Here is a 27,575-nt window from a genome sequence, read left to right as displayed (position 1 = left end):
TCCTACATGATCCCTTGATCTGGACTTGCATGAAGCTGCAGCACCAAAACTCCTACGGACCTTTAAGAAGTGGGCAAAAGAGCCAAATCTCTCAAACTGATGAGAAGTCTCACATTTGAGTAGTCACACAACACCTTGCCTGGGTGACTCATTTGACCAGAGACACAACCAGTTTCCTGGTGTTGCAGCAACGTGGGGAGTGCAAAGCAAGAGCAGGAACATTACTGGGGTGAAGCTGAGCAAAGCAGAGCTTTTTTTTTTTTTAAGCCCAAGAGATGGATTTCAGAAAGGCTGAAGGCAGGGTAGGAAAGAACCAAGCTGATGCAGAAAGCCACCACAGCTTTTCCCATGGTGCTCTGGAGGCACAGACTTCATTTGCACATGAAGTCAAATAAATGTAAGGATATAGACTTCAGAGTTTTGACTAACACTCTAAGGAGAGCCTGTTTATATGCCATGGTACTTCAGTGTGTTGTTAACCATTGACATATCACTGACACAGGGGAGTGAAGAGAAATAGAAATCATCAGTTCTGCTGATTACAAAAGGGAAGGGTTTGCCACTGTGGCTCAGAAATAGCATCAACAGAGATTGATATAATGCAGTTCCAAAAGAGACATTTTGAGAGAAAAAGCATAGCTGTGAGCAAGACATATCATAGTCAATATAATTCTCATACAGCATGATATTATCAATAATTGTGGTTCAGCCTGTGGAGCTTGAATTTATAATGCAGATGGTCTGGAAACATCTAGCACTCAGCTTTGGGGAAAGCAACTTTATTTCAACTGTTTGTTACGCTAGTGCTCAAAACATTGCTGTGAACAGTTTCATTGTTAATTCTAAGAAACCCCACTTCATTGTAAAGGTTTCTTTTAAATCTCCTCTGCCTCCCCCACACAGAAATTTTCAGTTTTTCCCACAGCTCTTGGATAGCAAAAAAAATACAATATACCACTTCTTTAACATTCCCCGCATTGAGATTCTGGTTTTATTTCAAACTTTCATGTCTTAACAAGAGAAACAGTGAGGACCTGAGCCTGTCGATGCAAGAAGAAAAGGTCTGTGACCTGAGGATCTGTGTTTTTGCCTGATGTTGTTGAGCATTGATCCTACAACGAAGCCCAACTGTGATACAAGCGGTACTCAGCACACTGCGTGAAGTAGGCTCCTGCAGGTGTTCCAGACTTGTGGAAATGCCAGTCACTTGTGGAAACCGAGGTTTATGCCTGTGCCCCAATCTTACACCCTGGAGCAGGAGTGATTGCCAGCAAATCCTAGGAGCAAAGCTGGACAGGCACTTTGCTGTAGCTCTCTGAAATCAAAGCAGAATTTTCTTGAAGTTCAGTAGGAATCAGTGCCTAAACCTTTGCTCTGCCAGAACTAACTGGTTGAAATAGCACTTCATTGCTTTCAACTGTAAATTGAGCGCTTTGAAATAAAGGACAGTAGTTTATTTGGAGATGAGGAACACTGTTGCCCTTTTTACAAAGCTTTCCCACAGAAAGATTTATGTCACTGTACCTATTTATCATTTCCTATGTATTCATTTTTTGTGACCCATTTTTGTGATAACTGCATTCATCACCAGTTTAAGGGTATAGTCAAGAACTGCTCCAGCTGGTTAGGGTTAAAAAGATACTGTGCCTAGCTGTTCACCACCTCACTCTGAAAACATAAGTAGATAGGAAACAGGTACAGCTGGAAAGACAAGAGCAGATCTGACAGGGCTGTAACCTCCTCCCCCAGGTCATTTCCACCAGTGGATGTGAAGGACAAGAAGATATAACATGTTAAGCTTAAGAAAGCTGCAGCTGGAAAAACTCATCTGGCACCATGCTCCTGGCAGTTGTAAATCACATGAGAAACTTGTGGAAAGGCTGGAAAGAGAATGCAAATCTCCCAGTCCTCACCCTGGTGCTTTCATCTGGGTGTTCTGGCTGGTAAACACAGCCTTTAAGCACGGTATCAGCTTCCATGCTGCTGGATGGCAGTGCCTGCCAAGAGCTCTATGCTGAAAAACGTACTTTCATTTAATTAAACTGTAATAGTCCTCTGACTAGCTCAAACAACAGTTTTACACTGTAATCCGATTCCACACAGCCATGGTAAATTTGAGATGCAGCTCAAGACATTGCAATAAGGCAATTAACACTGATTTCAGCAGAATGCCTCTAAATCTTTATAGAAATATTCTTGGGCAAGTTAGCAGGTTAGATATGACGAGGATATGTCTCATAGGCCAACGGTAGAGTTAACTTGCCAGGTGCTGGTGTTCCCAGCGTGCCTTGCTGAAACCACAGCCTGAGTTCAGGGCATGCAAGGACACTTCAGGGGTTCTCCCATTTATCACAAGATTTCAAATGAGAGCTTTCCACTGTGAAGACAACTTTTTGCTCACTTCACAGGATGCAGAAAGAGGTGTCCTGTTTCAGTTGTGGCTCTTTTCAGACAGACCTTGCACTAGGATCACACTACAAATTTTTCATATACTGCAGCCAGTCATAAAAAGGAAACCAAATTATAAAAAAAAAATCATAAAAAGGAAAACAAAGTATAAGAAGTCATGAAAAGGAAAGCAAACTACAAAAAGTGACAGTATTTTGCAGAAGAGTATGCTCATGCCCCTTTTCATAGGACACTGTGAACATGACAGGTGCTTTCAGAGGTGAGCATCTAGGCTCTATTACATCTTCATTGAACAAGCAACTCCAGTGCTTTCAGGCACTTCTTGTTATTCCTGCTCCAGCAGAAGGGTGGCCTTGCCTCCCTCAAATGCCAGCTGCCCTTACAGAGAATTCAAGCTCATCTGTTTGCCTGTGAATGAGACTAGCAGATGCAGGGACACAAGGATGTCCCAGGGATGGTAACTTTCAGGAGAAAGGAGGGGAAACTGGAAGCAGCAATCTGCTTCAGGGACACACCATGGGCAGGATAAATCTGCCAGAGTCCACTTCTGCACCATCTGTAGATGAAAAAGAGGCCTTGGAAGAATTCAGTACTTGATCCAGGTGACCTGGTGAACCATAGAGAGTGCCAAAATTGAAATGCAAGAGTCTTCACTTAAGCCCAGCTTTAAACAGCAGTTCTAACCTTGTTTCTGTGCTCAGCTACATGTACACAGTTTTAACTTGCCTTTTTCATATACAGCAGCTCTTTCACAAAACCAAGCAGCACACAGGGTTACTGAAAAAGGAGACAAATCAAATTTAGTGCTGTTGGGCCTTCAGAGAGGAACCCTCGTACCTGCATAAACCACCACTGACTCCAAGGGGTCTCCAGTCAGATCTCCTGCAAGTCTATCTCCCAGATGTGACAGAAAGATCTGTGTTTTAATTTGTCCTCAAATCAAAATTGTGATGCTTTGGTAGTTTTAATGAGAGGAACAGATGAGCAGAATTAGTTTTCATTACAGACTGTGTGGACTCCTTTGCTGCTAAGAAGTGAAAAAAGACTTATTTACAGTAAAAGGCAGATAAAGTCATCAATCTCTGTGCTTAGTATTTTAAAATATTTAGCATGCAGATAACTATTGGTATAAATGTGAAATGCTAGGAGCAAGGCAGTTAGGAAACATATGAACAATAATCATTATTTATGACCTTAGAAAATTGGATATCACTTATCTAAATTAGAGCTATAAGTCACTTCTGCTAGATGAGAATCTGCTATGTCTCATTTGCAGCATTTACATCATAGATTAATCACTGTTTAATCAAAATGTGGCAAGAACACTTCTTCTGGGATATTACCTTTTATGTTACATACCAAGAAACGTTGTTTAGAGCTGTTCTATATAGTTTGTGCAATCACTTTCCAGTGGGTGGGCGAGGAAGGTATGGAGTTCAGGTAAAGATCTGGGAATAATCACTGAAAAACCCTAAAACATCCCCCTGTTCTGCCAATGGATGCATTTACCATATTTTTAGAGCTGTTAATCTCTCCTGACGTCCAAAAGTACAACTCTTATTTCAAAAGAAAGTAAGCTGGTGCTCACTTCCCTTCAATTAGTCTGTTCCCTGTGTAAAAGCAGAGTACTGCATTGTGGCCCTTCCATCTTCTGGAGGTCTAAGTCTTTTCTTAGACTGACTTCCTAAGGAAAGAAGGCATACATGGACCGTAATGGAGCAGGCGTTCCTGACTAATAATTGTGAAAGACACTGGCCATATTTGTACAGCCTTATTTGACAGAGTGGCAGAAATATCAGAGACACCTTACAATGCCCCAAGGTTTGCTAAACTAGATGTCCTGGCAGAAGAGAGTGTCGTCATTTTTGTTACACAGGAGACAAGCTGAAGTGTTGCCTATGGTATTCTCACAGCAAAGAGTATATACAGGAGAGAGCGCTTAAAAACCTTCCCAGTTACACTGTAGGACAGTACAAGCAGCCTGCAGTTGGCAGTTTACAACAGCTTCCAACTGTCTTCAATAGCTAATGTAAGTCAATTCTGGTTAAATCCACCCTCTTCCCAAGTAAATAATGAGAAAAGCAGTTATTAATGTGTGACCTGAGACTCCCTCATTAGATGAGCAGTGGCTAAGGAAAGCCAGGGAAAGAGTCCTCGGAAAGACACAGAAATGCGCGTAACTCCTGGGCGAGGAAAAAGAGTCACTGAAGAAAGCAGAGGCATTATCAGCCTGAAGCAAAGACCAGGGGAGATCAAAAAAGTGGACCAGAACAAGGAGCCTATGTACACTTTGAATGTAAAGCTGAACTCCCATGGACCTCTGAGTACAGGTTGCTGAGACTTCTGACCAATGAATGGTTGTTGGCACCTACACATTCCTGCTCAACTTTGTTTCGTTGTACATGTATCTAGTTAAGCTTGTCTGTTAGAGGATGGACTAAGTTACCTGACAGCTCTGATGCTAACTACTCAGATTTGTAACTTTATCAGAAACAGGAAAAATCTAAATCCAAGATTGCAATCAACCACAAAACACAAATCCTTAAAAAAATAAAGCAGACTACATTATTTTCAGGGCTTTTCAACCTACTTCTTGTACCTGCAAAACTAAAACTAAGACAAATCAGACAGAATTCAAGGCTTGAGGGTGCTGGTCTCTACTCCATCCCACACCACAACAACCCACAACAGAAAGTTTCAGTTGGGCAGATTTACTGAGAGCAGCAGCTGAGCGCAGGTGCCTCTACAGACAGACTAACCCGGTGGAAAGCACAGTCTAAGTGGTGAAACTCAACAGCGTGATGGCTTTCAGATCCCACATCAAGGCTCAGAAAATGCCTTCTTGCAACCTAAAGGTAATAAGAGAGATAACTAAATGGTGTCTTAAGAAATTGCTTTTAAATGATGAATTTTCAGAACTGAACTGTATTTACTCAATCCAGTAAGACATCACACAGGCTTCAAATCCTCGGCACAACCCCAGCTCTGCACAGTGTGGGCAGACAATGCAAGTCCTCTCCTTCTTGGGCAGCCTGCCTGCCCCAGGCCCTGCAGAGACTGATGCACTTCCAGTGCCCATGGCTCACTGAAGGTCTCACCTGAGAGTCCTGGGGGTAACACAAGATCTTGAAACCCATCATCTAAGTTTCTCAATTAATTGCAGTTACATAGGACATCAGTGCCACAACAAGGTAGATCCACATTGTGAATGAAGATCTGGTGACGTGACATTTAAAAATGGAAATACAAAGCTGTCACTGATTTTTCAGGGTATTGTTTGGATCACAAATCTAGCTTCATTCTAGCGTTCCTTCTGTACACTACTTTGAGTGAATGAAGCAGAAAGTAGCTTCATACTAGCAATTAATTGCACCTTTTCTGCGTTTCCTAAATTAAACTAAAAATCAGGATTACAATGAGAAAAATCTATTAGACAATGTTTAATAGACTCATTTTCCACTCAGAACTGGGCGACAAAAAACACTGAACCAAACCCAAGAACACCCCCAATAGAAAATAAGATCTGGAATCAAACACCTTTCACATTCTCCTTTTAAATCTGTCAGAGAAATGGTTACAGACATGGCCAGGAACACCGTAGTGCCCTTATTTATCTTACAAGTTTATGTACTTTCCTAGAAGGATAGTAAAAACCTCAATAGGAGGCACCATTAATATTAGAAAGAAACTATACATTTTGGTGAAATTCCAACAGTGTTCTGTAAACTACTGACCCTTATTTGTGGTATATACCAGAAGAGATTACAGACTTTCAAACTCATATCACTGCAATGGCTGCTGTGTATGTAAGAGGATTAAAAATGGATGCCTACCTACTTGCCCAAAAGTTTCAGAAGACAGGCTTTTTTACACTTCCAAATTGGAACAAAGACTTTGCTTAACAATAAAAGTCATAGTACAGTACAAAATGGTTAAGTGAGACTACAAACAGAATGAACTTCTTAAAGCTAAGCAAACCTTTATCAACATCCCAAGACAGATTCATCCCAAAGCAGCTCCTCTTCTTTTATGCTATGTGTCTCTGGTTTCTTTTTATTCTTTTTGCTCTCCTCCTCAGTGGGGTTTTCTTTAAGTCTTTTGTCCATATAAGGTCTTGATTGCTTCTTATTTACCAAGTCTCTGTCATATTTGATTCTCTTTTGCTTCTGATTTTCTTTTCCAAAATCTGCAGCTTCAGTACTTCCCTTTCTTTTCTGCTTTGTGGCTTCTTTCTCACACTTCAGCTCTTCGCTAATGTATTTTTCCTCCTCAAAATGTTTTATCTGAAATTTCTGTCCTTTTCTGTAGGAGCTGGTAGAAGTTTCAGCAAGCATAAGGTTGTAGCAGTCCTTAGATTCTGCAACCGATAGGCCAAAGCTTTTATCTCTGATGGTGGTCACCTCAGACACTTGCTCTTCTTTACACCATCCCTTGTTATAGCAGCAATTAGGTATATTTTCTAGTGCACGCTCATAAGCTGATGGCCAGCTTAGTGATCTGTTTTCCCCAGTATTTGTAGGTGACTGGGTTTCTGAGAAAAGGCTGGAATGCTCTTCTTGTTCACGCTTAAAGTTTGAAGATGTAACATCACCAAGGGCGCTTCCTCCTTCAATGTTTTCATCTTTAAACTCTTCCTCTTCTACTTTTCCTAAATACCTTCTTGGCTCTAGACCTCTAGCTTTCTGAACTTTTATATAATCTGTTAATTTATCTTGAAAGGAGTTACGTGTTTTCTTTGATTTCTTCATGAGATTGACGAGCACTGTTTCTCTGCATAAATTGGATAGAAAGTCTTAGTTATTAATACTGACCAATTTGCTTAGCATCTGTTCAGTTAACAAAAAAGCTGTATTTCCAGAGTTAAAAAAATAACATATTCCAAGCATGTTGCTCTGTGTAACTACATGGACCCTGTTACACATGATCATATCTATAAAGCTGAAGTTACAGGGAACAGATTCTACTCTTTGTGAAAACTGAAAATCTAGAATAACTTCATGAAGACCAAATGAGTTTCTTGTGACATAGGGTACTGCAAGAATGAGATGCTTTTAAAATGACTTTATACATTTTTAAGACTACTTTTTAAAAAGAAAATTTAAGATTCTGCCTTATTAACTAATCTTCAATTAGCTGAAGAGAAGAGGCAATTTCATTGTATACTGACTGTCAAGTAATAAAGTTAATTTCTTTATGAGATTCATTCTATTGAACAATTGCAGTACAGATATTTCAGACAAACTGTGTGAGACTCCACAACAGAAACAAAACAGGGCAGAACAGAATCAAGCAACCTGGACTACTAAAAACAAGACAAATGTGCTCCCAAGGCAAAACTACCTATCGGTTTATATTCCACCCTCCCTTTCCTCGGGCTGGAAGATCAAGTGCTTAGATGACAAAGGTAGCCCCTGTGGAAAATGCAGCCCTGAAGACCCATCCCTTAAATGTATCTTTTTCTGCCTTTATTCACCAGCTTTATACGTTGATTTTGTTAACCTATAGATAGGCCTGTAGCAGTTCCCTACCTCACTGTTTTTGGGGACTCTAATTCTGTTGACTAAACAAACATTTAAAATCACATCAGTCTCTTGTGGTTATATTATTATTGCACCTTCACTTAAAACAGCTTATCAAAATGCTTAACACATAAGCAATCTGAAATTTAGCCTACTTGCACAGCAATTGTTAACAAGTACATCTTAAATCACCACAACATCCATCCTGCAATTAACACAGTCTACATGCCCTCTTCTGGGTAAAAGGGAAAGTACAAGAGCTATCATCTACCCCTTAAAGGACCTTATGCCAAACGTAGGATGCATGTTGATGAATCCTGAAAGCAACGCAACCGATGGAGACTTGGCACTTTTTGTGATTAAGGTCATCTTTGCCCTGTCCGTAGGAATCTTTAAGTTCAGACCATTTCCTTCTAGACTGAGCACTGAAGATGCTGTACTAAAACAGGTGCTGCTATCCCCAGGTAGCAAAGTAAGTGGGAAAACTGTACAGGTTTCAGGACCTTTTCCCTGTGGGTTGTCATTGAAGATGCAACTGCGGGACCTCTAAGACTGAGTTTCAGTCACAGTATGATGTTTAAATGGACAGTGCCCCTCTAAACCAGTAAACCAAATAACAAAAAGAAATCCAAACCAAGACAAAAAACCCAGGAACTAATCAAAGTCCCTTAACAGCAGACAACAGGGCTAATGAAAACGCTTAAAAGTACAAACTACAGAGGAATAGTAACAAAAGACTTATTGACTTACTTAACCTGGTGCTTATTTCCTTGCACATGGGACTGGAACATTTCTATAGATGTAAGTGTGATGTTACATATGGGACACATGTAATAACCAACCCCAACTGCTGAAAAGAAAGAACCTGTAGGTTAGAGAGACTACAAATGAAAGGCAAAACTCAAAACACATCATGATCCCATCCCATGCAAGGGTCCTAACACAACGTTCACATAAACAACATTTATAGATAAAGTCTCTGCTGCAATTTTTACACTAGAATAATATTTATGAAGGGAGCTGGAAAGGTGTACATTTACAGTGTAACCAGGGTTTAAATATTAACAAAGACTACTTCTGATGGCTGAAGTGATCCAAGACAATTCCAGTAAACTGTTGTCAAGCGCTGACGAGAACAAACTGTACTGAAAAATTAAATACTAATTTAAATACTATTGTAAATACCTGACCCGAAGCAAGCACCAACAGATACCAACCCAGTCAGTCCAGATTTAATTAGAATAAGATCAATTTGAACATTACCTGCTCAAATGTTCACACAGCATTGGTTCAACCCTGTGAAGATGCTGAGGGAATTGTCAATACAGTACATTATAAATATGGTACACAGAGCCTCGGGCAAATATAAGGTAAGGTCAGATGAGAAAAACCCTTGTGTTTTCTAAGTTGTATTTTTGCCTCTCCTACAAGCTGTGTCATCCATAAACCTAAGTATTCTAAAACCAGTGAGTAACCCTTTTCCCCCCATGCAAACCCAAGAGCCTCATCCATTAGCAAAATGCAGCATTAATTTCAACAGTCTATTGCTTTGCCTCAAAACATATTGCTTTGTTTAAATTACAGCATGACTTAATGCGAGCTGGTTTATACTAACAATGACTTTCAACTATCAGGTAGGATTCTGAATTCCTTACTAAAGAAAGGATTGACAGATCTGTTGCACAGGACCAGATGTTGCCCCCTCAAAATTAATGGAAGTTGCACAGCAACAAGGCTTTGGCTTTGGACACAGTGCTTGAGCTGGAGACAGTGCTGATGGGCGGCTAGAGGACAATGACTGTTTAGGAAACAAATTTCCCAGATGTGGGAAGACTGAAATAATTATGGCAACCGGAGTCCTGAATAAAAGATTAAGAGAAGACATGACACCAGTTTTCAATTATTTAAAGAATGCGACAAAAAGGAAACAAATGATTCAATTCTTATGTCTGCTTCTTGTTCTGTGCACAGTGAAGAAATACAGGGTGGTCAGAGACAGCTGAGTTCAGTGTCAGTAGAAGGTTTTAAGGTCAAGAAGGTAACGATCAAGAAGTCCTGGGAGATCATCCTTACGGAGGTTGTGGAGTTCCCAGCACAGACATGTTTTTCAGAACAAGGTGGATGAACATCTTAAGAATGACACAGATACAACTGATCCTGGCCTTGGATTCAGGGGACTGGGCTATTTTTATGACCCTTTGAATCTGACTGCAGAACTCAGTGAGAACTGAATGTGGGTCTCCACGTCAGTAGGAAATATTTTCCAACCTACAGCTGCCAGAGACAGAACTTTAGCAGTTCACAGACCAAACAGAAAGGAAGAAATGAACTAGTCTGTAACACAGGAGAAGACTACTGTTCCCTTGCGCACATCAGAGCAGGTCCTTGAACAAAGCAGAACTGAGCACTCAGGCTACACTCAGAGACTCTAACACTTGTTCATGTTCTGCTTACCTTTCATGCTGGACTCTGCAGGGATGGCTTTGTCTCCCAGCTCCTCCAATATCTTTTTCCGTGCTTCATTTCTTCTGTGTTTCTTACCAACATAATGCTGGTGGGCCATGAGTGGATTATTGAAGGGAGCAGAGCAGAGCTTGCAGTACTTGTCTGGATCATTTAACTTCAACTTTATGTTGGAGGATGATGAAGACTCTTCAGCTTTTGAAGGCAGCAAGAGCTTCTCAGCTGGTGGCTTCTGTAAAGCTGGAGATGTGGAAGCGGAGGACAGATCTGCCGACAGCAACAAAGTAAAGGCTAAAATAATTCCATAGAGCAAAACAGGTGACTGCAGAACTACAGAGCTGGAAGGGACAACAGTATGCTGGGTGCTGAACTACTTGCAAGAGACCATAAAGTGTCTTAATCCCTGCAAGGATATGAAAGTACAGACTGATAAGGAACACAACCCTGGAATTATCAGAAACCCAACCATTAGATACCTAAAAATCAGCTGTGCTTGATGGCTGGTCACTCTAAGGTCCTTATACAGTCCAAGAAGAGAGATGTACCCTGCAGAGGGTGATTCAGAGCACATACACTATGCTCCATCTTTAAATACAGTTCAGCAACTTGTACAGGATTAACACCAGTTAAATGTTGCTCATGGACTAATTGTTTTTTAATTTCTTATCACATTAATTTATCAGAGGAACTTCTCATTGGAACTGCAGTTAATTCTCAGAAGAACAATAAATACCTTTCATAAATAAAACATGAGGCATATTTGCCTTTAGTTTCAGTCAATGGAAGCTAGGGAATCTGAAAGCAAGTTTCCATGGCTTCAGAGTTGCACAGGGTGGTATCTTTGTTTATTCACCTAAGGAGTTACCACAAGACAGCTCCGCAACTTCAGCAGAATAGGAAGGCACAGAGATGTGGTAAGTGTAGGAAGATGCTTCTCTGTATTGGTTTCAGAGAGCGACAGGAAAGCACATACAAAGCAAACTATTTAGTTCTTACCAGAAATAGGCTGCATGATCTGTGCTGGCATGGGGGCTTGGTCTCCTGATAATTGCTTCAGCTTTTTAGTGTGGATCTTTCCCAAGTAGTGAGACAAAGCAACAACTGGGGAAGTAAAAATCACATTGCAGAGATTGCAGTATTTGTTTTTGTCCAGTGCTGCACTCCCATCCATCTGAAACAAGGCAACATTTAGAAGCATTCACTGAAGTATACAGGGAAACATTTTATTTAGGGATAAAGAGGAATAGTCACCTGAAAACTGTTACAACCCGTTTTCTTCTGTTTGCCATGCTCCTGCCCCTCATCTTTCTCACTATGCATTAGAATGTAACGACGAACTTTCTGAGCATGCTTTTTGCCCTGGGAAGAGACTAGAATTAGAATTACTCCTGCTTCAGTAACAAGGATCCAAGCAGTGATATATCCAGTGGGACTGGGACTTCCTAATTCAAAAACTGCTTTCAACACTTGCCAAACTGTATTTGTATAAAGCAGAGCCACAAGCGGACAAACGCCTGCTCACGTAACAATACTACACTTCAATCAGTAACATAGTACTTAACATTACTCATAACATTTTGGCTCAAGCAGCCCCCAGGGTCATCTACTCTCAACTTCTTGGGGAACCCAAAATCCTGACATGCCCCCTTACAAACATGGACTCTAAAACAGGTAAGGAAAGGAACGCAAGCACACCACAGAGCAAGTCTTCTGTGCTCCTCTACACTAAGCCTGGTGGCTTGACATCAAGGCTGTGTCATGGCACAGAAGAATAACAGGCAGCAGGACCTAACTTACCTTCCTAAATAAAAAGTCTAGTCCCCTGTACAGTCAGTAGAGAGCAACAGGTTTCCCTGGAAGCTGAGTTAAAGTACCTGCAGCTTGGAGTCAGTCTATGGAGATTCCTACACCTTTCTACTGAAAGGGCCAGGTACCTAAAATTGTGTATTAACTTATACTTCCCTCAGCTGCAATTATTTTTTAATTCTTAGATGCTTTCTGAACTCATAACCTTCAAACTCTTGCACTTGTAATGTCCTTACCCACATGCCACGCTATGCAGTGCTAACCTACAAAGCAAAAAAAGTAACTTGCCTTCTCTGACCTGAGGCTTTTCAGATGCCTTTTAAGGATTCTGAGGAGCAGGGCAGGATATTATAACAATATTATAAAAGAGAAAGAGGACCTATCCTACCTGGCTAGATAATACAAGCCCTACTGAGAGGAGTCGGTTATTTCCATCAATTTATTTTGTAATGGTGAAGTCTACAATTGTCTTTATTATCCTCAACTGGATTTTGATCCAAGAAACAGAAAATCAAGCTGAGGGTCTGAACTCTTAAGTTCTGACAGTATAACGTCTGCTTAAGCTAAATCAAAGTAAGGAAATACAACACCCTGCAAGACCTGGGTCTTCATAATGTGAATACCAAGAAAGACTCCTGACACCAATGGACATTTTAAACTTTAACTTTTGCAAGAAGAAAGGAAAAGACAGAAATGTCTGTGCCTGCAAACCTGCATACCCTCAAGATCAAGTTTAAACATAAAGCACACTTTCCCACATCTACAGCAATATCCCAAGACACACAGTTATTCCAAGAAATGCCTTCGGTGTGATTCATACAACCTGCCTCAAGCAGACACTGGTGCACAGAGCAGCACGTGTGTATTGCTGGGTGAAATATCAGAAGGCATGACCTCAATCCTCCACAGCTAGTGCTGCCCTGTGCCATACGCATGTTCTGACTCACGTGGTGCAGATCTGCTTCAGTCCCATACATAGCATGGCCTGAACCTGCTCAGTTCCTTCTAAAATCGTGCTGCAATATGCAGGTGGTTGCCCTTCACTATACTGAACCCACAGCTGCTACATTCAAGTTGGTTAATGTCTAAGCCTAGCATAAGCCTTGAGAAACACACTATAAGAAGTCTTTTATAACACTATGTAGAAACACCAAATGAACAAACCACAGCCCCAGTTCTTGCTAGGAGAAATGCTCCTTTCCAGCCTACCTTATAGTGTGACATCCTTTGAGACTCAAACTGCAGCACTGCCCTGCAGACCTTACAGAATGTGTCAGTAAAAAGGTATTTCCTTGTTGCCTCATCTAGCATGTCATCTAAACAGAAAGAGCAAAAGACAAAAATCAGCCAGTAGTCAGGACAAGATATATTTGCATGTCTTTGCTCACACAAAACATCAGCCACTTCAATATTCACATGCAGCACAGATGAAGGAACCAATGTCCATCCACTGAATCACACTGTATGTTGCTGTAGCATCAAAGCAATGCTGTAAAGCCTAAACCTTCCTACTTACAGAATTATTGCTCTCATGGACTTACAAAGCATTACTATAAGAGTACCTGAACTTTAAATACAAAGACAGAGCTCTTCATTGGGTTTTCTGTCCACTTCAAAAAGGGCACAATGTCAGAAATACTTGATTAACTGCTTACAAAGAAGGATTTTAACTGGACTACATCACAGTTAGTTAAATATGGGAATGCTTAAAGAAGAGACTTAAAGAAAGTCTGGGAGTGGCTCCGTACATGAGAAAGGCCAGGAGGTCTCAGACACTTAGGAAGGTTGTACCTATATCCGCTATAACAAATTGACTGATTTAGTTATATGGGGAAAAACTGCTCCAATGGCTTGTTTTGATTTCCTTTGCCCTGTTCCCAGTTAACTCATGTCCTGTACACACTTTAATTCATATTAAAATTGATCCAGACTTGAAGCTATCCCTGAACAATTATATGTGCAGGCACATTTGATCTGGGGGATGACGACACACACTCTAATGAACACTTAGAAGTAGCACCAGCATCGTGTCAATTAAGAGAACTAAAAACACCCTTCAGAAGAGCATAGCTGTGCTAGCAAAACCATCAACAAAGATAAAACTACATCGCCACTCCAGTTCTTTCTTCTCTTAATACACTTAATTCATTAGGGAAACCAGCTTAACTCATCTTTCTTGAAACACTTCTCTGGTACAGGCTATGCTTTCAGGGAGCACGCTTACCCACACTGCTATACCACCGAAACTCTCCTGCACTGACAAACTCTTAAGACTACCTGTTTCTCCTTCATCCCCAGCAGGTCACACTAATTCCAATTAAGCTAGTGGCTTGCCCTGCTCTTAAAAATAAGCCAAAGTTAAACAAGTTTAAAGCAAAAACACAGGAAGCCACATAACTAGACCGTTCAAATAAACCATGCTCTTCAAATGAAGCTGAGGAAAATATTGGGGGAAGTACTGCCATGTCTTAACTGCGCTTAAAACCTCTTTTACCCAACAGTCCACCCTGGAAGCCACATGTGGAGCAGTTGGCTTTCCATGCTTTGCACACAGCCTGGAGATATCATGGGCAAGGAATGCACCACTCCTTGTGGTCTCAAGGCTCAGTGCCAAAAGGCATCTAGAGACCCATAGAGGCAATCAGCTTTTACCCTCAGTTCTAAAGGTTGCTTTATTGGTGCCTTGCCAAAGCAAAGTCAAGGCCAAGGGCACATGAAAAAACAGAATCAAATACTCCGTATTGTGTCCTGTAGCTCTAAATAATGGTGCTAAGCTGCGGGATGGTCAGTTGACAAATGACTAAGGAAAGACTTGAGTCTATCCAGTCTACTGCATGTGCCCTGGACAACATGACTGCCCTCTTTGCACAAGTAAAAGGCCGCTTAAAAATGGAGCATGAATTTCAGTGCAAGCTGTATGACTTGTACTTTAATGAGCCAGAATCACCCCAGGAATGTGGTTCCAGTGGAAGCCTGAAACAAGGAATGCCAAACTGTTTTGACAAGCCAGCATTAACATGTGCAACCAGGTGAAAATCTATCAGCAGCTCTATGGGCACTGACGAAACCCGAGGGATGGCAGATTCAGAGGCCTTTCTCAGGCTGTGTGCATGGCTAACCCCACTTTGACTTCCCAAAGCAGCACTCCTGAACTGTTTGACATACAGATCTTGATAAAGCTGGCTCTTATGAGGCTTTTTGCTGAGATTTTGACAACTGAGTATCAAAATGACACCTGTCTAGCATGGTTTACTATCACTCCCTGATGCAAGACTTCATTTTCTAATAAAACCTTTATTTTCATGAGGTACAATGGCCAGGTGACTAGTCCTTTAGAGCTTTTCTTTCCTGTATTTTGAATCATCCAGAAATGTTCAATGTTCTACAGTTACTGATTCACATAGCTCAGCTACTTCAAGTAGAGGAGTGAAAGATGGACACAATAAACAACTTGAGTTAATCCACTCATGAAAATCCAATGATTTAGTTCTGGGCATTAGATGAAAGCCCACCTCGCCCCGAAACGCATGAATTGCCAATGTTTGTAGCAGAAAAAGCCACTTACAGGGGAAAATTACACCAGATTGCTCAAGCGTACTGAACTGTAAAAACAGCTACCTAGAGAAAGATAACTCGAACAATATTCTCTATTTAAAAAATACAACAAAGGGCAAATTGCAATGCAACTAGACCCAAGTCTATGAAATACCGCTATCATGGGCAGTATTCACTGTGTTTCAATTTGCATAACTTCTCGCTGGAAAGCAGATTTTTGTTTCTTTATATTAGTTAAGGACAGTATTCTATGCATATTTTCCCTGACTTAGCAGTGAACTGCACAGCCTTCTTGGCAGACAAAATGCAACCAAGTGCATGCTGCAAAAAAAAATATCCTAGAAACATTGTAATGTGAAATTAAAATTGAGTTTTTAATTCACCACCTTCTTGGCTAGCCACTGTAATGAAAAGATTGGATTATAGGGACCAGAAGTCTGGTTGTCCAAGTAACTCCTACTGTGCCTCTTGGAGCCGCCCTGAACCCTGCTGTGTCCTTGTCCTCAATGGCATTTTGCACTAACTGATGAATCGCACTAATATATATTCTAGGGACAGTTTTAAATAGTGCTTTTCACCGCTACCGGAGTTGTTTTCATTCTTCAATACTGTAAAAAGCCTGACAGGACTTGACTTAGATTCTCTCTTTCTTTGTAAATTTATCACATCATCTTAGTTCTATTTTCTCTTTGTAGAACTGTGTTTTCTACTTCTCATTAAGTCTTTCCATTTTTCACCTCCTAACATTGTTGTCCCTTTGTTTTGGCTCCATCTTTTCAAAAGATAAGGTTATGCTACTACAGCTGAGACAACTGCAATGAAGGGAGAACTACAATAGTTTCAGTAAAGTCTCCTACCTCAGTCTAACACCTGTAGCATTGCTAAGCCCAAGAATTGGCTTCCCCCCAAGAAGAGATCTACAAGAATAAAGACACAGAGTTCACAACAGTTCCCTTGATTTTGGAACCTTAAAGATTTGCTCTACTCAGTATTCCTCCGTGGTCACAAGATGACTATTAACACATACCACATGAAACAGGCAGTGTTCCCAAACAATGACTTGGCTGGGGAATGCAAACCATGAGCATGGTAACGTAGCCTCCTTTAATGCAGCTCTTGGCATTCACCTGCTGTTAAATTAGCAATAACATGGGAGTTCAGCTCCGGCTTTGTCACTACGATACAGCCAAGCACAGCATAACCCTGTCTGCTCTCCTTAGACCAAACAAGGCCAGACCATCCTGATCCACAAAAAGGATACAGCAGCTGCTCTGCAAGTTGGTCAGAAGCACAGCTACTGAGTAGTCATGAAAAAACTTTTAAAACCCCATATCTGATAATATCAGCCTCAAACCACATGAAAAACTGTACATATAAGCATAACCTTTTTATTTTCTGTGTGGTTAGCTGATTTTTAGGCAGATATATATGCCTTGGATAACGTATTTCTATGTGGTCTTCTGATGAACTGCATAGAGACAAATTCAGGAATAAACTGACGCGTCTCTCACTTAAATCCCAACCAGGCAATGAGTGGTAAATGGTCTTCAGTCTGGTCTGGACAACTGCAGGCTCCTTCCCAATGGTAACCATGCACATCCATAGTCCTCTTTGCTATATGATACGTCTCTGCTCACCTCCAGAAAAGGGTCAAGAACAAGTCTGCCCTTTCTCCTTTTAACTATGCCTCAAGACCATTCGTGACACACAAAAATCACAGAGCACAGGGAGATCTATGCTACTGCTGCCTGTGTGTAACCAGTTCTATAAATATTAAGCTGAACTTGAGGTCTTCAGCTTTCAGATTTACAAGACATCTTTCCTGGCAACTAAGGAAAACTTTTTTTAAAAAATAGCTTAGCTTTCAGTTTGCAACCATGCCATCAGAAACTTTTCAGAGAATTAATCAAAAGCAGTAGCCTTGCAGAACCCCTGTACTGACCTTGACATTTTTATGCCTCCAAAATGTTTAAATAAAGGTACTGGTATCATGAACTCTGAGCAACTGTTCGGGCCAGTTTTTTGTCATTAAGAAATGGTTCACTGCAAAACAGACCAACTACTGTTTGTCACAGAGGGACTGCTCCCTAACAAAAGGATATTTCTAAAACATTTTAATCCATATAAGACATAAGATTTTTTTTAATAAAAGATATAGATGTTCATGCTGCATGATGAAGTCAATCAGTAATTTTCAGTACAATTTTTCCCTTACTTTTAGGCTATTCCCCAAGAAAGCATTTACATTTGTCAACAGCCCACACTTCAGAGGACAAGGCAAGTCTCTGGACTACATGGACTGGAGTCTTTAATCCAGCCCACACCTCCTATTTACTAATGACCCAATGGCAATATTTTCTTAGGTGATTCTTACTAGGTCTTATGAATTTGTCCTTGCCACAGTTTTCTCAGCTATGTTATGAAACCAGTACTTAGTACTTAGTACTTAGTACTGGCACAGACACGATGCAAGATCTCATGTTTTGTGAAGTCCACTGACATCCTCAGAAAAGACATACTATAGCAACAGTAAATATTGAGAGCAGTTTAAGTATCTAAAAGGATGCACAAAGTGAAGTAGTGTGCATAAAGGAGTTTCTGGCAACCAAAGGATGAATCTGATCCCAAGAGCAGCTTTGCAGGTGACTTTAGCACAGCCAATTAACCTCAGATACTTTAATGGAACAACCTTACAAGGAAATGGAAAGATCCTTCTAAGATTCAGCACAAAGTTCATGGGAAGTGTGGAGCACTGTAACAAACCCCTCTAGCTTCTGGGCTCAGAAATCCCACCGACCAGACTGGTGCTCCTCTTCTGTAATGGCCCTGCTTTCGATGTCATCTCACAATGAGAGCAAGGACTGATCCTGGGCAGCATAGCTTCTGAAAGCGCACGTGATCCAAACTTTGTTGGGGCTTATGGATGTTAACATCAGCTAAGGCTGTCACTAAAAGGCACAGGGTCTCCTATGGTAGATTAAAATGATAAGCTTTGGGGCTTCAATAGTCTTGAGGGTGTCCCATTTACATGAAGATATGTAACCACGCAGGGCTGAAAACAAGACTGCAGTTCTTGACTTGCAAGTGTCTAGAAGCACCAAGAAGCATTACAGCCCATTTCTAGTGGGTATAGTACAAATGTAAAGAAAAAGGAGCTCTGCTCAGACCTAAGGGGACGCTGACCACACCAGAAGGATGCACACAAATGGAAAGGAGCCAGGATGACAATGGACAATCACAGAAACACGAGGCTGCACATATTAACCATGTCTATTTACAGACTTCTTATTTCAAGCAAACGTAACTATCAGCTCACCAACACACCATCCGCCTCACCTGTACCATTTACTTTGCCCGTTATCGTTTTAAGCTCTTAAGAAATACTTCTTTTCAGAGGGAACCGGGCTGAGAAATGTACCTGTCAAAGCTGATTAGACAGAATGAGAAATGAACATTCACTTATCACCCAGGCATAAAGTGAAAAATCCAGCAATAAACCAGGTAACATCTTCCTGTTTCATCATACTTCACTTGTAAGCTCAAAAAGAAAATATGAAAGACACCCTAGATTTCCATGAATGTACTACTAAGAAGCTGTCTGTAAAAAACCCAGATGTTCAAAGATAAAGGAAAATATTATTGTTTTTGGATTGTCACAGCCAAAAAAAGCAGACCCTGGCGACAACTGCTATCCTTAGTGACAATCCATGTTAGAATTAACATAATCCCAAAGGGAAAACTAGAAAAACAGGTCAAGATTTCCATCTTCTTTCCAAAGAAAGGAATATTTTTGATTCTTTTGACTACTAATTCCCAGCAGTCACTATAGTATTTCTTGTGATTACTTCAGCTCTTATTATGATTCAAGCACTTAAAGTCTAGGACACAGAACAGGTGCCAAAAAGATTTTTCTTTTTAATCAGTCAAAATGCCTATAAAATGCAAAAAAGCAAAACACACATACACACATATGTCAATGTGTATTCCTTCTTGGTTCTGTAACACTATTAATTGATAGTAGTCATCTGAGATACTTGGGCATTTTAATAAAGGGCTGCTTTACAATCAGATTCAAATTCCAGATACACTGCAGAGGCTATGGAGCTCTAACAGAGAAGGAAGACGGGGGTGGGAGGAGGTAAGAGAGGACAAGGCTGGAAAGATAGCTTATGCCTCTCCACAAAGAAATGGGACGAGGTGGGTTCATTCAAGATGCTGAAGACTGGTTATATTTCCACACTATGAAAAAGTTTTGAGAAACCTACCTGAAACCAGACAGTGGCATCACTGTCTGTCTTCAAGTGCTGTATGCTAATGAAATACATCTCATTCAGCAAAAATGCTGGGCACCTTCTTGTGCTTTATTACTCATGTTCACCAGGAATCCCAGTCTGATTCAGTACTGGATCCTTTTCCAGGCACCCTGGCAGTTACTTACTTAGATAGTACCTCCACAAAATATCAGAACAGCCATCTCTTTCCTGGGCTTCCAAGTGCCTGCCATGCCAAGCGCTCTGTATGCTAGATGCAGACTGGAAAGCTGCCTTCCTATACAGTCTGCAGAATTAATAATTGCTCACTGACTGCAATATTGTGCAATCTTGCCCCAAACAATGCTTTGGTTCTCCCTGTCCATTTAGTCCTTGCCCTCTTTACTGATACAGCCAAAGAGAGCCCCTTACTGGTGCTAAGGTATTTAACACCCAGATAATGCTGAATTTATGTAATGCATGTCTCAGGAGAAAGGGATGTACCAGCTCTGGTCGTGTTTCAAATGAATACTAAGACTGCTTGCTACCCCACTACTAGCTCCCCAGCCACTCAAATTGCTGTTTTAGTAGCATGGATTTATACACATATATAGTTATTGATACTTCTGGACATCTGTGTTAAAATAAATTACAGAACTGTAATAAAAACAGTTCACTCGAGACCTAATGATGAGATAAAGAAAGTGAATGTCAAATATGCAGGTATCTATGGAAAGGAGGACTCAACTGTTAAGGTCATTCAGTTGCATCCAAATGTGACTTAACGTAAAACAAACCCCAAACTTTTCAGTGTGAGGGTCTGACTGGGAGACCCTGCGTCTACACTCAGCTCTACTGCCAACTTGTTAAACTTTGTCAACATGCTGAAACCTACCCTCTCAAAGGTAGGTACACTTCTGTTTAGTGTTTAAGCTTGAAAACTCTGGTTTTCACTTCTGTGCATCTTTGATTCTGGCAACGGTACCATGGGAGAAATGAGTTACCTACGGCAAAGGGCTGAGTTAAACCTAATTTTTATGAATGTAACTGTGTTGAGTTCCTCACAGGGATGGGCCTATTCAATATTATCCTAAACAACACAACTGGCATAAACAGTCACTTGAAACAACCGCTTTTAGTTAGGGTACGAACAATCATGGTTTAAATTCCTTGGTTTTCTTAGAAAACAAATGTTTCAAACCAAGTGCTTTTGTAAGTGACTCCAGATGCCAACACCTTCCTATTTAAGTATGAAATAAATAGGAAATATCAAGAGGACTCAATTCCTCCTTCCCACCTGAGCTGCATTTTACAAGTTACCTTTTGAAAAGCACTCAGTAAGCTACTGCCAATGAAACACACCTCTGCTACAAAACTTCTCTTGGTGGTGGCTGCTCCACACTGGTGTAAGAGATGTTCCTCTTTCTAATGGTGCTGTGGCCTCAAGAGTCTTCCAAGTCCCATCAGGTCCTGATCAAAGTTAATAATACCAGCTCAACTTTGCAGGGGCCAGAATACACTGGAACTTTGAGCCTGGTGGGCTACAGCTGCAGAGAGGTACATATGGCCAGCCCTGAGCACGTGCAGCAAAGATGGGTCAACTCAGCCTGGGAAGAGTGATGATCTTCACATTCCAGATGGCAAACATACGTCTAATACAGAAGGGGTGAAAAGCTCTGTGGTCTTAATTCATAGCCAGTCGTTAAAGAAAATAATATAGTTCCCCAGGAAAAAAAAACCTAGTACATTCAGATGTTTGCGAAGACTGGAGAAGCAGGCCACAGTGCAAAACGATCATGCCTTCAGCTATTCTTCGAAGAAATACCATCAGTATATTTGCTTCTCTACTATTCCCTCTAAGTCAGCCTTCCATTTAAGTCACACTCGGAGTTCTTTATAATTTTATTTTTTATGACGCCACCTTCGAAGCTTGAGATAGAGATGCCTCCTAATAGTTTGATTAAAATCTAAAGTTTTAGTGAGTTGGTTTCACTGTTACAAGTCCTCTATCATTAAGACAAGCCACGAATCACTGAAGATTTATTAATTACCAAAACCCACTCAAACTTTACAGACTGGTGCAAGAAAAGTTTCATAAACACATTCACTTTCACTGTCATAAAAATAACTTCTCATTCTTATCTCTAATGTGACTTATAAAATGTCTGAGTAAATATAAGACTCTTATTAAAGCAGGAGTAGATCATAACAATAAATGTATGCTTAAAACCCAGCATACTTTTTATCAGTATAATTTTCTGACTGGCATCTTCTGAGAGCGTTCAGAAGACACAGAAATTAAATATTCCATAAGAATTGAAATTAAAAGCAGTCTGGCATAATAGTGAATAACATAGGTGAAGACAGAACATCAAGTATCACCTGAATACACTTATATTTTTGCTCATTCATTTAGCATTTCTAAATTACTTCTCCATAGATGTGTTTTAATGCTGAGAGTAAACCCAGCCTAAATAAACAGACAATGAGGAGCAATCAATAGGCAATGACAAACACATTCTTAAAACATGATCAGCTTGATTGTTTTAATGTTCAAACACTGAAATATGGGCACGGAGAACGCAATGGGAACGGCAGGTACTCAGCATCTCTCTTAACAAGAAAACTGAAGTAATTTAAATAAATTTTTTTAAAAAAATCAAAGTAACAGAGGTGGATTTTGGAAATCTGGAACCAAACAGGTTGCCTAATAATAAAAAATCGGACTCTTCATGTCTGAATTAAAAGATAACGATTTGCTTACTGTTTCACAATTCTCAGTTATGATATTAGAAGCACAGCCAGCAGTTTTAAAAATTTTTTTTTAAACCTTCTTCAGTAGAACAGCAATTCAGTTAAGGCATTAAAACACTGATGTGAGATGGCTCAGGGACATTTTAACATTACTTGTGTATTTTACTATTTGAGAGAAGCTTGAGGATGTCTTTTCAACTTTAAACCTTTGCTATCTTTTTTTTTTTTTACTAGGTTAATTGTAGAGGAATCTTTGTGGCATGCCATGTAGGAAAGGCAGGGAAAAAAAGTCTTCCCTCAGGGCAGTATAAATGTGGTAGGAAAAGTACTAACATTAATTAAAATATCAGAGACCAGGTAATTTTAAAAAAAGACTGTTCAGCCCAGGATTTTCTACCACTTGATTAAAAAGGAAATGCTCCCAGCTTTAGTCTATTATTAATTTTTCTTTCCCATTTCTTGAGGGTAGGGAAGACAGAAAACAGAATAATAGAGTAAGGAAAGAGTCTAGGCTAGACAATCCCTTAAGGCATAGGTATAAAGTTTCAAGTTCAAGGTACTAAACCCACAAAATGACATAGCCAAATTCTGCCCTCAAACGCCAGCAGCAAACGTAGCATTTTAATGAAAAATAGATGGATACACACGAATCAAGTTCAACAACTGCAAGTCCTCAAGAGCAAATATTGACCCACATATTTTCTCATTTTACAAGCCCTTTTGCACGGCTGTCTCCAAGGCACATCAGGATGAGCACAAGCAATGGGGTTAGCACATCTTACCAGGCTACCACCTGTCAGCCTCATGGTAACTGAGTGTGCATGCTGAAGCCTGTCCCAGCTGCAAAGTAAAACAGGTTAATTTATATCACGTGCACTACATTAATTTGGTTTACTCTGCAAGCAAGAAAGGCAGGAGCCTGCATGCAGTCAGTTACCTCATCTCAGCTGACTGGCTGTAACTTTACATGATGTGCAAACTCTATTGCTTGTAATCAGGCAATCATATTCCTACTCCATAACAGGATGAAAGATGAACAAAAGCACGAATGCTTGGATTATCAGCTGTCCAAAACTGCAGGCAAACAGCAACACTGAAATCCAGCCACTTTTGGTTGTGGTACAGCAGGAAAGTATGGTCACTGTACAGTAGAAGTCAGAAAGCAATCTTAGAAATAAATTCAGATATCCTCAAATGTCCAACTCAGAAAAGGCAAGCAACCTTAAAACCCTTACCAAATACACGGAGTTGTCCTTTTACAGCACTGTATTCCTATATGAGGAAGGGAGGCTGAACCAGACAGATTTTGATTTCTGCAGTTAGGTGAAAGACGTTTCTCCAAGGAAACAACACTATAGTAACACAAAATTTTATTTTTTTTCCGCTAGTCACTAAATATCCTTTTGAATTATTTTGTTTTCTTTTGTTTTCAAAGCTCAGGTGATCATAAAAATTGAAATGCCGAGCTGGACTCGGTGGTTTGGAAAGGGACGCTGCTGCTAATGCCAGCACTGCATGTTTCCATAAAGTAGTTTCATCGCTCAAACTAACACATTTTTTCCTCCACAGAATACCACAAGTTAACGTACAAGCATTTATATGCATCTTTGAATACTACATGTTATCAGATTTGAGTAAGGCACATAGATAAGCCTGTACACATGCATGAGGCCTTTGAAGCCTACAACTACACTACAAAACAAGGGGTTAAACCTAGTGTTGCCCAAACCTTCTCAAATGCACAAACTAAACCGAAAAAGTGCTAAAAGCCTTGATGGCCAGATGGATCTGTGATCAGCCCTGACACACAATAGAAGAAGTTGCAACTGATGTGAAACACAATGCTCCCCCTTTTGCCCAGGGTGAGCAATTAACAAGACACTTTGCCTGCTCTCTTAGTGCTCTGAATACAGCCAGGACACAGAAAATATTTTAAAGCATTCAGATTGAAGTACACTATACCGATCACTACTGAGAAAATTAAAGCATCCACTTCTTGCAACATAGTCCCTTCATTCTCTTTATTTTTCTCCTTGTTGGTCCAAGCCCTCTTGTTTCCACTACTCTGTCTCTGCTGAACATCACACCCACCTCTGCTCCCTGCATCCTATCGCACCCGCAAGGGCTGGACCAGCCTGCCACAGCTGAAGTAAACTGAAATCACCTACTCTGCTTTCACCAGCAAAAAAGTTGCAATTTTCTTTTTTTAAAATCATCAAATAATTGTTATCACAATAAATTGCTCAGGATTTCAGGGAACAATTCTTTGATTTTTTTTTTTTAAATTTCTGTGAGCATAGTTTGATTCAGCTGTACTGTACTTCTTGAAACACACTGTCAAAATGTGACTAGGGTGCAACAGAAGGCTGATTATGTCTATGCTGGATGGTTGGTTCCTTCTGAAGGAGACTCTAATGCATTAGACTTCTTAAACACTGCAAGATAAGCAGTGTTAGCTTCCTTGCCAGGCATTAAGTTATCTCCTTAGGATAACAGACCCTTTTCCCTTTCCACTGTCATGGTTTAACCTTCCTTGGGTCTTCACAACACTTAAATACATCTCCCAGTCACCACTTTGTAAACTCTGAGGCAGGTTAAAACAAGTTACTTGCCCTTCTGCCCAGCTCTCTTCTGACATATAAACGCTCCTATACAATTGTATGATAGTAGTTTGTGCAATGTTACTTCTCAGCCTAGTCTCAGTGCTATTTAAGATGGGCTTGTGGAACACTGCGTGAGAAACATATAATCAGTGAATTGGTACCTGACTCTTTTGTTCCCCTCCAGTATGTGAAGCTGTGTAGCATAGAAAAGGAGGGAGAGGGGAAAATTAGTCATTTTTAACATGAGTGTGCTACATACTGAGTCTTGAAAAAGGATGCACGGTTGTAAATACAGATTATCTAACACTCTTACAGGTACCAAGGGTTTTTATCTTGTTGCTACTGAGTCAAAAGAAATCCCCTAGGCTAAAGCAAACAAATAAGAAACCCCAAGGGGTGGGTGGGGGGCAGGGTGTGTGTGAAGAAATTAGCAAGGCCTGTTGCCACAGAAAGTTTCCAAAGCCAAAGGTTACTGCTGATTTTGTATTTAAGAAAATTATACCCTCCCTCCTCAACAGGCTACCAAACCAAAAATTACCCATAATAACAGCTACTGTTTGCCGCAGGTACCAACTTACAAGCATACCCAGCAATCCTTGCTGTATCTGGCTCATAACAAAACCTGTACCAGCTGAGCACTAAAAATAAGGGGGTGAGCTACCTCTAGACACTGAGAATTCAACAAACACAACCTTCAGAATCTTAAAGTCCCTTGCAATTCCCAGGAGGTCAAAGTATCAAAGCACATTTTGGAGTTCAGAACATGACAACCCCGTACAAGAAATATGAGTGAAAAACAGAATTTAAACCCAAACATAATAAGACTACATTCCTACCTTTCCCCAAGTATATTCCTTTGAAGGGCATACATACTTGTGTCACTTCTTTCCTCCAGCAATCTGGCCGTTTAAAATAGGTGTCAGCTTTTTAAACAGAGCAATTAATTCCACCAGTGTTCTTTCTGTTCAAGAGTACTACTAAATTTAACTGACAGTGAGGAAATCTGCTGTTAATGGATGTGTCACGTATTTTAAAAGCTTGTTTATGCATTGCTAAGTGTGTGGCTTTTTTTTTTTTTACACTTGATTTTCATTACACAAGTGAATAGTCAATGCTTATAAACCATTGACCAAATCCTTTCAACATGCAAGTATTTTACACCTACTACAAGTTGCTTGGTGTTCCTGGAAGTTCAACATCCTTTTTTTGGGTGGTATTTGCTAGATTTCAGGAGAGGTTACCTGGGAAGGAGAGGACATGGAAAGTTCCCCCAATTTCTAAGCCACCAACCTTAAGATTAAATTCTAGGGATCTCCACCAGAGGTCTGGTGTATGAAACTAATCTGTTTGTCATCTTAACTGTCCCAGAAACACGGGATTAGTTTATAAAGACAGAGCAAGACCTCTTTGCACTAAAGAATTAAATATAAGGCTACCTTTTACGAGCTGCACATTAGTCTGGGCCAACATCAGATACCTTACCTCCTCCTTCCACACACAAAACACAGCCAAGACTCTCATTGTATTTTGCTCCTCATTAATTTCTGCCTGTGTCACCAAACGCCTATTACTTTTCAGTAGTGGCATCATGAGAACATATTTCATTTCAGGGAGGGAACGGCACCGCCATGCCCCCACCGCCCTCCGACAGGCCCGCGTCACAGGCCCCCCCTCCCCGCCCGGCCCCCGTGGCGCCGCGGGACCAGGCCGCACTCACCTCCGCGGCGGGCCGCAGCGCGCCGAAGCGGCAGGGCAGCCTCCTCACCCCGCCCCGCCGCCGCCGCCGCCATGGCCGTGCCGCTGCCGACGGGCAGCCCCCGCCGCCCTTACGAACACCGCGGGGCCGGCCCGGGCTGCCTTAACGGCCCCCAGCCGCCGCCTCCCCCGCAGCGAGCTCCTCTGGTGGGCCGGCGTCACCCCTCCGCCCTCGCCAACCGCCCCGGGGTTCCCCCGCAGCTCCCGCCAGTCCTCGTCGGCTGCCCTGCGCCCGGCCCCTCCCGCTGCACCCCACCCTGGTCAGCGCGCGGCCTCCCCCTCAGGGGCCCGCCGCCCTCCGGGCTGACCCGGGGCTACTTGTGGCCGCCTAGAAACTGCTAATAACTACTAGTAACCAGCTCATCATTGCCTAGTAACTACTAATAACTGCATAATTACTAGTAAGAGCCTAGTAACCGTGTAAGAACTACCTGGTAACTACTAGTAGACACTCAGTGTCT

The 27,575-nt window shown here is 41.1% G+C and overlaps 1 protein-coding gene across 3 annotated transcripts; it reads right to left on the bottom strand.

Moving 5' to 3' along the window:
- Nucleotides 1–5,834: 5,834 nt before the first annotated feature.
- KRCC1 (lysine rich coiled-coil 1) lies at nucleotides 5,835–27,322 on the bottom strand. Of its 3 annotated transcripts, none has more exons than XM_064448891.1 (7): nucleotides 27,077–27,322; nucleotides 13,407–13,513; nucleotides 11,643–11,750; nucleotides 11,388–11,562; nucleotides 10,383–10,658; nucleotides 8,679–8,778; nucleotides 5,835–7,179 (listed from the first exon to the last, which is right to left on the bottom strand). In XM_064448891.1, the coding sequence occupies exons 1-7, from the start codon at nucleotides 27,147–27,149 to the stop codon at nucleotides 6,393–6,395; spliced, it is 1,626 nt and encodes a 541-aa protein (XP_064304961.1). In that variant the 5' UTR covers nucleotides 27,150–27,322; the 3' UTR covers nucleotides 5,835–6,392. The 3 variants fall into 3 exon arrangements, with proteins under 3 accessions (XP_064304961.1, XP_064304962.1, XP_064304963.1); XM_064448892.1 differs by having other exon boundaries at nucleotides 8,679–8,775; XM_064448893.1 differs by lacking the exon at nucleotides 13,407–13,513.
- Nucleotides 27,323–27,575: the final 253 nt, after the last annotated feature.

This window comes from Phalacrocorax carbo, chromosome 4 (assembly GCF_963921805.1).
Source record: "Phalacrocorax carbo chromosome 4, bPhaCar2.1, whole genome shotgun sequence".
NCBI lineage: Eukaryota > Metazoa > Chordata > Aves > Suliformes > Phalacrocoracidae > Phalacrocorax > Phalacrocorax carbo.
The sequence above is the reverse complement of the archived record's forward strand: the minus strand, read 5'-3'. Positions and strand labels throughout refer to the sequence as shown.